Below are 10,010 nucleotides of genomic sequence, written 5' to 3' on the forward strand. Positions count from 1 at the left end.
GATAATAGGAAATGAATGCAACAAAGATTGTTTTGGCTGTGCAGCTGAAGAAAGACATTGCTTAAGTTTTTGATTGATTAATTTCCGTTGTAACAATCATTAATCTAGTTACTGACTCATGGGCTGCTTACACGACACCGTTTTCAACTGAAATCAGAAAACTTTTAATGCATTCTAAATTGCATTCTTTCCATTGCTTGTTAGGTCATGCATTGTTCATGTCAAGTTCAGCTTAGCAAGGGATGTTTGTTTGTTCATCAGAAAGCTCAGTTCTGCTATAGTTGCTCTTTTTTTAATGGAATACCATTTCATATAAGATAGAGCGCATGGACCTGAGAATGGAAAGGATGGTAAATGGCTTCATAAACATACTAAACATTGATTTAATGAAAATCGAATAATGAAGAAAGTATTGCTTTATGTTATTTGTGAAAGCCCTTATAAACATATGGTCCATTTGTTCAGTAGAAATATTTATAACTGTATTTTGGGGTGTAAGGCTGGAAGCTTACGCTGCTATTTTGAACCAATAATCGGAACAAAAGGCAGTTGAAGGATGACGTGTATAATTCAAATATTTATCTGACTCCAATATAATTAATCTGACTCTGTTAAAGTTGTTGTTATTCTTTAACCTCTTATTCTTTAAAGTAAAGGTCTTTCTTAGAACTGATAGGAAAACGTAGGATTTAACCTGAACGTTTAACGAAAGTTATAATCACTTTAGCGTTAAACGTCATCATTGATAAAAGGAAAGATTCTCAAAGCCTTTAAAGCAGGCAAAGTTATTTATTAAGTTACATGTTTAAATATACAGACAGTAGAATGGAACAACATACTGTATAGAAAACTTAGTTGTAACAAATAATACACTGTTGTGCAAACAAGGCCGTAAAAGCCTTCGCACGGTTAAAGCCTTTCTCCTAGATCAACGGTTACTTTTCCTAATTATACCCTGAGCAAAGCATGTTTAAACATGAGTGGAATACCAACACCGAAACCAACTGACAGGAAACTAAAAGAGGAGGCAAATGGGTAGTGATCAAGAGGTGGAGAAGAACATGAACATATTCTCCTCAATGCATGTTTAACCAATAGTACCTAGATTGTACATTAGGTAATATCTCTATTAAGTTCACCACCATTCATTTCAGTTTATAAGCTGCCGGATGAGACCAAACATGACATAGTTATTAGAACACACTAGTAAATAAACAGTATGTAATTGAAAGCATAAGTCCTGTGAAGCAAATGGTACAGACGTGTCATTGAGGTGTAAATGACCCTGTCTCTCCCGACAGAACCATCCTGTGCCTCGAGTGTCCCAACAGTTCTCAATCAGCATAGTGATGAAATCTCTTGCACTAGATAGGTATTAGCATACTGTGATGAGAAAGGCCATTGTGCCACGTTTAATTCACATGTATACCATTTCAAAAGGATTTTTGAAGTACTAGAGTTCTGCCCATATTTGCTCAGCCCTACAGGGGATGTAATGTTTTTGCTATGTCTGTTACACCTTGGTTGTTCTGCCCTGCAGGCAGTTTATAAGCCTGTCCCTTAGTTATGCACCCAGCTACTGCAGGCCAGGCACTGTACTGGTGTGTCAGCACCACTTACAGTGGCGGTAAAACTCAGCAAAAAAAGAAACATCCTCTCGCTTTCGACTGCTTTTTTCGAACACGTCTGGGGCGACACCATGTTTGGCACTGCAAGGATGATCTGTCCTTCCTGTCTCAGCTGTGATCCACAGCATGTGCAATAATTGTTTATGGTTCTTTGTTTGTTTAAAAGTTTGTTTAAACTATTTCCAATAAAGGTCTGCAAAGCTTATTTGGATTTCGAAAAATTATCTTAAAAGTAAAGTATTCTGAAAAAGGGAGTTTTATATATATATATATATATATATATATATATATATATATATATATATATATATATATATATATATATATATATATATATATATATATATATATATATATATATATATATACACACACACACACACACATTTCTTGAAAAATAAATATTAATTGTTTGAAACCATCTTTAATGAGTAGAAATCCCCAGATTTTCCCTTAATGTTAAAAAAAAACCTATGATAATCAATAAAATAAAACAATCAATTAATGTATTGATTTCTGGCCTGCCTTTAGAAAGCTGAATGAAGCAAAAACAATGTCAAATTCAGTAAATGTCAAAGTTTTTCTCTGAGGTTTTCTGCCCTCTTGTTCTCCTCCAGGGGTCAGATGACCTCTACAGATTTTTTAGAAACCCCTGGCTTAACCAAGAGTTAAAAGTAGCTTTATCTTAAAAAGTTGCTGTGTATAGTGTGAAAAACCTTTTAATGGTGTAATAATATGATGACGTGGTTGGTCAAGGTCACAGTGATGGTGGTTGGATTGAAAGGAACAAGCTTTAAATGGGTGGTTGATTATGATTTCCCTTTTTTAACTTTAGTCAGTGTGTAATCTTGCTGTTTGGACATAAACAACATCTGCAAAGTTACAACGCTCAAAGTTCAAAGCAAAGGGAGATATTTGCTTTTAAAAAAAATGGCTTTTTATGGACTAACAAACAGCTGGTAGGGACTACACAACATTCCTCCTGGGTTAGTGACATCACCAACCCTAGAATTTACATAAACCCCGCCCCCGGAACACGATTTATAGATTATCAAGACAGAATATGCTAATCAATGACTAGAAGATAACTACACATAAGCCACATAAATTCATCAACTACCATTCAGAAACGTCCTGTTGCATTCTACATGTTGTCACTTCTTCTTGAGTCTCTCCATCATTGTCTGAATCTGGTTTGAACATAAAAGGTTAAAAGCTTTAGAAATTTTCAGTGCAATTTTCTGTGTGAGTGCAAGCTCTTGAAGCTCCGCCCTCTGTGTTGGGAGCAGCAGCTCATTTGCATTTAAAGAAACAGACACAAAACGGTGCGTTTTTGCTCAAAAATTTAAAGCAGCACTCAGTAGCTTCGGGATTTCTTCGCTGTATTCTCGCTTTTTGCTAGCAGGTTTCTCTCTAGAGCTCCCCCCACAGCTTCGGAATAGATATTTGACAACACTGTTGTAAAAACTCTTTGGTGATTCTCAGACACCAGAGGCTAGTAGATCAACGACATCAAAGCAGATGGGACATTCTTTAAAACGTCTTCTTCCTTCGGGTTCGAACAGCGTGAGGGAGCGCAATAATGACAGTATTTGAGCAGATTTCTTTTGGCCGTAAAGCAATTGTTTACATCGCGAGACCTGATATCACGCGATACTTCCTGCCGCGGCTGCCGGCGGCCCGCCGTCTCAAAGTTGCAAGTGCGAATTTTCCGCTCACGGGCACCAGGGGGGTGCGAAACGACCACCATTCAACCCGAAATAAGTAATATAACCATTCCAATGACTCCGAAGCTGTTCAGTTAAGGTAAAAAAGTTACTTAGTTCACCTTTAACATGCTTAATTTTGACATGCTATATAAAAATATCTGTGGGGTATTTTGAGCTAAAACTTCACATACAGACTCTGGGGACATCAGAGATTTATCTTACATCTTGTGAAAAGGGCATTATACCACCCCTTTAACCCTACTGGACTGCAGCATTCTTGTCTTCAGGATGGCGGGTGTTGATATGCCCTGGTTTCCCCTTAGATATTATGTGTTCTGTACTTCTGAAGCTTGAACCGTTGTGGTGCACGTACCAGCTTTATCCTGGGGATGGTGCTTCATTACTTCCCTGGCAGCCGCACAGGCATCCATGTCCAGTATTTTCTTTAATGTATCTTCCTCATGATAATGACTGTACCGGCCATTTTGCTGGTATCAAACTTGACTTCGCGGATGTTCGGTTGTAATTGTGTTGTGTCTACAAAACAGGATCTGTTTAAAATTAAAGAGAGAGACCAGTGCTGAGGACAGCTGCGAGAAAGGCCGAAAAGTACAACACATGATGCACATCTCAAGTTACTGAATGTTTCTGACAGGAAATGGAGGAAAGGTGCATTGTCATCACCTCAGCTGCAACTAACTAAATGCTCAAGAGATGCCATTTACTCCCTGCATAGATCTTTTTTGGGATTTTGAGTAAGCAGGTCAGGAATGCAAGGAAAGAGATGAAAAAGTTTACACAGAACATGTTATTGCGTTTAAAAACACGAGATGCAGCGTTAAGGGAAAGGGATGCAGTGTCTTGAAACTAGAAGTTCTTTAAAGTTCACATATCACTAATGAGCAACATGCTGAAAAGGTAACTGATTGGGAGCAAAGAATATGTTGTGTGAACCGCTGTTGTACGGACTTCCGACCACTGCTAGATTATTATTCCCATAGGTGTCCTACACAACACATTCTTTGGCTCTATGGTGCCCATCTTGGTTGTTGGTGCCCTATGCAGGCTGCATACTCCACATATAGTGAAGGTGTTAATTTAAGATTAGGGGGCCGTTCACAGAAAATGCCAGACACTGCACAATAGTATTTGACTGGCTGCATCCAAAATTGCATACACTCGGAGGACGGTGTACTTTTAACTACTGAAGTACTTCAATGGTATAGATGTGCAATATGAATATAGTCCGTATGTACTACATTTTTATTTCCCTGTAATCATTGGATAAATCCTCTCCCATAGCCTTATGGGATAAAGGGTCCATTAGATACACACTTTAGAATCTCACCAGAACCAGTGATGAATTTAGACATTCTGCTAAAGCCAGCAAGTGTGCATATTCTGATACAGCCACTGCATCTTAACGCTAGCCAAAGACATTGAGAAACAATTGGATCACAAACAAATTCAAATGCTGTGGCCAGTCAAAGTTGTTAAGCTCTTAAAGATGCAAACAACGAGTTAAACCTCTTGCAAACAGTGGGCCTATGAGATCAAAGGCCTGAAAACCCAGAACTGAATTAGTATCCAGGCCAGAGTAAATTAACCCAAATATAAAGTGACAGGTTAAACTTTTATAAAAGTCCCACAAAACAAAACACAGCAATTCATTTTAAAGGTTTATTTCACCAAAGTTCAAAATGAGGGCAGATAAAACTCATTTTCTTACAGATGGATTTACATAGATCTTTCTGAGAGTTAAACATCCTCTGTGCAAAGTTGACTGCCTCTTCACAAAACACATGATTGTACTGATTATCATGAAAAGCCTTACAGAAGTTAAGACTGTGAATGTCCCACTCCAGCCTATGGCTGTAATGACTGGAGGTTGGGAGATGCCATCTTCTGACTAAAGTGATGTGACTTGCCATCTCACAGAGTCCTCTACATCTTGCCCTTGGTGAAGATCTGAAGTTGATAACTTACGCCTCACTTTTTTTCTCCTGTTCAATGACTGCAGGAGGGAAAAACCAAAACCAACAGAGGGTTGAGACCAACAAAATAAACTAGCAAGTAGTGGCAAAGAATGTTGCAAACAGGAACAAAAATATTAGAAGGCAATGAGTGCTCTGAAAAACTCAAACTTACCCTCTTTGGTAGGAAGTGTGTTCTTCTCCTGTGTCTCAGTCTTCTTCAGCTTGGTCTTGTCAAACTGAGAGATCTCACTGATATTTGGTTTGTCAGCCATTGTTTTACTTTAGTTTATCTATGGGGAAATAAATGAGATAACTACAAATACATGTATAAGGGATACCATAAACAAATAAGTGCACTTATCCAAGATATAACAATAAATAAAATCCCAAACCTCTCACTTTACTGGAGATCAAACAAGAAACAAGGAGATACAAAACAGGGGTCCTGATTTGACTCTTATATTGGATTTAAACAATCCAATCTGACTTCTAGATAACTGAGGCTGAACTGAATTAATGTTGCAGGTGCAACTCGTTGACAATTTTGCTCCTTTATTTTCATTGGTTAATTGATCAATTGACTGACAAGTTTTGTCTCTGGCCTACACTTTCCCCTAAAAAACACAGATGAAAATAAATATCTTGAATTTATACAATAATAATTGTATTTTTCTTTTTGTTAGGCGTAAAAAGAAAAAGAAAAAAATAATAACCATGAAAATGTATCATTTAATTTATTAATGACGACGCCACATTATCAAGTACAATTATTATTATGCTATATGTTGTCATATAGACCACTGTGTAATTCTGTTCTGGTAGAAATAAAGTTCTTAAAAGGAAAAGGCACAGCAAATCTCAGACAAGGCGTTGATGGCATTGTCAGCCACAGCAGATCTCAGATCAGCACATAAAGCGATGGCATCCTCGAGCCAATCAGAGCGCGAGATGCGCGCGAGAGTGATGTGATACATGTGGGCGACGGAAGCGCGTGTATTTGCACGAATGACATGAGGCGATGTTTTTATATTTATAAAATAGACTCTTAATCATCAGATTGTCTATATCACGGATATTTTATCATCTCTTCACCCAGAGGTCGTTCATAGCGGGTAAAACAATAACAATATGATCAATCGCTGCCTATTTGAACGTGATGTGGTGTTTTTGGATGATGTAGCTTGTTGTCAACGACTGAAGATGCTTCATTATCTTTATAGTCCGAAATAATCTTTCTACTGTATGAAATTATCTTATATCTGTTCTGCATCGCTGAAATGAACGGGGACGGATTATTTAATTTGTCTTTCTTTGTCATAAACATTACTGGTCACGCCTTTATTTAAATTTCCATGACAACCATAATTTCTGCCAAAATGCCATAGTGACTTATATTTCACCGATGCATCAAAAGAAAAATAATAAACCAAAATGGCATAAATATTATGAAAGCTGTTGGAATGCAACCCCATATTATTTTTTTCTGATTTTACAGTAACAGCAATAATTGTACTAAGTATGGTGTTGTGATGAAGGTCACCATGGTAAATTTTAATCGGTAGGCCCACACCTATGTAAATATCTACTGGTTTCCTCTTTCTCACTAAAAATGTGGAATTAAATGTTATACTGGATTTGCTGTATTTAATTTTAGACTATAACAATTGAGTGAATGACCTGGATTAAAAAAAACTCTTATATTAAAATCAACTATGGATCGGTATTACATCAACATACTAGTCCATATGACTAGAGGGCTGGAGCCCATTAGGGGGCCTCAGCGAGCTTCCAAAGGGGCTAGATGATTTGAGAAAAAAAAAATCCCATGAGCAAAATAAATTAAGTATACATAAAGCTGTTTCAATTTATTTTATTTTTGTATGTTTATGTATAAATTCTCTAATTTATTTTTTTTGAACGATGCTTACTTATATTTCAAATCCACTTTGAAAGTCAGAAATATACACAGCCGTTCAAAAGTTTGGGGTAGATAAGATTTTTTTTTAATGTTTTTGAAAGAAGTATTTTATGTGCTCACATGGCTGCATTTATCTGACCAAAAATACAACAATAACAGTAATATTGTGAAATAGATTATTTTGTGTTCACTGTCACTTTTGATCAATTGAGTGCATTGCAGAAAAAAAAGTATTAGCCTAATTTATTTTTTTAAACAAACAAACAAACTTTTAAACAGTAGTGTATATCAGATATAACAAAGTGTGACCTGAGGCAAAAAGGTCTATGCAGGAAAAAAAGCTAAATGGGGTCAGATGATGAAGAATAATCCTCAGATTATCTTTAGGCATATGAATCACATTTTGTTTTTCTTATGTATGCATAGTCAGCTTCTTATGTATGCATAGTCCTCTTATGTATGCATAGTATGCATTTCTTATGTATGCATAGGCCTTTCATATGCTCACAAAATGAAGGAATGGCTTGATTCATCCAATTTTATAAAATATTTTTATATGCATTTTATATTTTTTTCATTTGCATATTGAAATGAATAGCTCATGTAATGCAACATACTGTTTAAATTGTTACTTTTTTGTAGGAAATATAGTTGTTTTACCAATTTTTGATGACTAATTTTTTCTTTTTTTTCCCCCTCAGAAGCACATTATAGTTTATGCATCAGATGATGTCATATCTGATCCTCATTTTCAACCTTTGATTGGGTATCAACGAGGACCATGGCCTCCGCCGACCAAGACCAGGAGTCACTGCAGACTCAGAACCACTACTTGTGTGGTTCTGTAGCGGCGTTCGCCAACATCGTCATCACGTTTCCCATACATAAGGCGCTGTTCCGCCAGCAGTTGTTCGGAGTGCCGGCGTGGGAAGCTGTGCGACAGCTCCAGAGGGACGGTTTGCGCACGCTGTACCGAGGCATCCTCCCGCCGTTACTCCAGAAAAGCAGCACTATTGCAATTATGTTTGGACTCTATGAGGACTTCTCCAGGTTGCTGCGGCTAAAAGCTCCTCATGCCCCCATCCTGTTAACGGACAGTATTGCAGCAGTCTTGGCGGGAACCGCTGAAGCAGTCTTGACGCCGTTCGAGAGGGTCCAAACTTTACTGCAGGATCCACGTCATCATGGAAACTTTCAGAACACTGCACATATTTTTCGTGCTTTGCTTCAGCAACATGGCATCCGAGAACTTTACCGTGGCCTTGTCCCGATCTTACTCCGCAATGGTCCTAGCAATGTTTTTTTCTTCGGTTTGCGTGGACCAATTAAGGAACTGCTCCCCGAGGCCGAGTCAAAGGCAGGGCATTTGGTTAATGACTTTGTATGTGGGGGGATTCTGGGAGCGGCTCTCGGGGTGGTGTTTTACCCTCTGAATGTAATTAAGTCTCACGCACAAGTAAAGATCGGAGGGGAGTTTCAGTCCTGCAGGGTGATACTGGCGACTGTTTTGAGAGAGAGGGACGGGAAGGTGAGCCGTCTGTTCCGAGGTGTGCATTTGAACTTCCAGAGATCTGTTTTCTCATGGGGAATCATAAATGCTGCATATGAACTATTATTGAAAATGGTCTGATTGAGGTGAGAAAGAACAAAGGGGGAACTAAAGTGAAAAGCAATAATAGACAATGTGTTAAAGGGATATTATGCTATATTAAAGGGATAGTTCACCCAAGAAATTAAAATATGTTTTCATTTTATTCATCCTCATGTCATTCCAAACCTGTATGAACCTAAGGCTAACTGAAAGGGATTTTTTTTTTGAAAATTTGGATCATTTTTAGCTATATATAATTTTTAATTAAAAGAAAAACATGTTTCCTTAAATATCTGATTCATTACTGTTAAAAAGTTGGGGTTGGCAAGATTTTTTAATGTTTATAGTAAAAGGAGTGTTATGCCCACCAAGGCTGTGTTTATTGATCAAAAATATAGTAAAAACAGTAATATTGTGAAATATTATTACAATTTGAAATACATTTTAAAATGTATTTTTTAAGCTGACATTTCAACAGTCATGATAAAAAAAAAAATCAGGATTCTTTGGTAGAGAATAAAGTTCAAAAGAACAGAATTTATTTGAAATAGAAATCTTTTGTAACAATATACACGCATTTACTGTCCCTTTTGATCAATTTAATGCATCCTTGCTAAAATATTTATTTTCTTTAAAAAAAAACTTTAACTTTCGAATAGTGGCGTATGTAATTTAAAAGACCTTATTTGACATAATTATGTGACCCTGGACCACAAAACCAGTCACATGGGTCAATTTTTCGAAATTGAGATTTATACATCACAGCTGAATAAATGAGCTTTCCATTGAGGTGTGGTTTGTCAGGATATGAAAATATTTAGCAGAGATTTGAAAATTAACTTTTAATTTAAAAAACTATTTGAAAATCTGGAATCTGAGGGTGCAAAAAAATCTAAACATTAAGAAAATCGCCTTTAAAGTTGTCCATTTATGTTCGCGTTTGTGCTGCATTCACTCAAAAAATGTTTTATATATTTATGATAGGAAATGTACACGTTTACAATTTTGGCATAAAAGAAAAATCGATAATTTTGACCCATGCAATGTATTGTTGGCTATTGCCACAAATATACCCGTGCAACTTGTGACTGGCTTTGTGATCCAGGGTCACATATTTCCAAGATTAACTGCACAGAAAAAGTGCTTTTTCATTATTTCTAATCAGGCAGTACCTATAAAAGTTGTCTT

At 36.9% G+C, this 10,010-nt stretch overlaps 2 protein-coding genes across 3 annotated transcripts; one reads left to right on the top strand and one right to left on the bottom strand.

Annotated features, from left to right (window-relative positions):
* Positions 1-5,017: 5,017 nt before the first annotated feature.
* Positions 5,018-5,774, bottom strand: LOC308688174 (thymosin beta-b). 2 transcript variants are annotated; one of them, XM_081361094.1, is made up of 3 exons: positions 5,706-5,774; positions 5,486-5,603; positions 5,018-5,351 (listed from the first exon to the last, which is right to left on the bottom strand). In XM_081361094.1, exons 2-3 carry the CDS (start codon positions 5,583-5,585, stop codon positions 5,320-5,322), a joined length of 132 nt encoding a protein of 43 aa, XP_081217220.1. In that variant the 5' UTR covers positions 5,586-5,603; positions 5,706-5,774; the 3' UTR covers positions 5,018-5,319. The 2 variants fall into 2 exon arrangements, with proteins under 2 accessions (XP_081217220.1, XP_081217221.1); XM_081361095.1 differs by having other exon boundaries at positions 5,713-5,722.
* A 477-nt stretch (positions 5,775-6,251) lies between these two features.
* Positions 6,252-9,157, top strand: slc25a51a (solute carrier family 25 member 51a). Its single transcript, XM_081361348.1, has 2 exons — positions 6,252-6,425; positions 7,933-9,157. The coding sequence occupies exon 2, from the start codon at positions 8,013-8,015 to the stop codon at positions 8,859-8,861; it is 849 nt and encodes a 282-aa protein (XP_081217474.1). The 5' UTR covers positions 6,252-6,425; positions 7,933-8,012; the 3' UTR covers positions 8,862-9,157.
* The last annotated feature ends 853 nt before the right edge of the window (positions 9,158-10,010 follow it).

Source organism: Scardinius erythrophthalmus (assembly GCF_964197995.2).
Source record: "Scardinius erythrophthalmus genome assembly, chromosome: 3".
NCBI lineage: Eukaryota > Metazoa > Chordata > Actinopteri > Cypriniformes > Leuciscidae > Scardinius > Scardinius erythrophthalmus.

What these genes read in the sequence shown, in the direction of transcription:
- LOC308688174 (XM_081361094.1), bottom strand. Translation starts at nt 5,585, where the DNA reads ATGGCTGACAAACCAAATATCAGTGAGATCTCTCAGTTTGACAAGACC. An exon ending in CACACTTCCTACCAAAGAGG is followed by an intron (nt 5,352 to 5,485) that starts GTAAGTTTGAGT and finishes TCCCTCCTGCAG; the next exon opens with TCATTGAACAGGAGAAAAAA.
- slc25a51a (XM_081361348.1), top strand. Translation starts at nt 8,013, where the DNA reads ATGGCCTCCGCCGACCAAGACCAGGAGTCACTGCAGACTCAGAACCAC.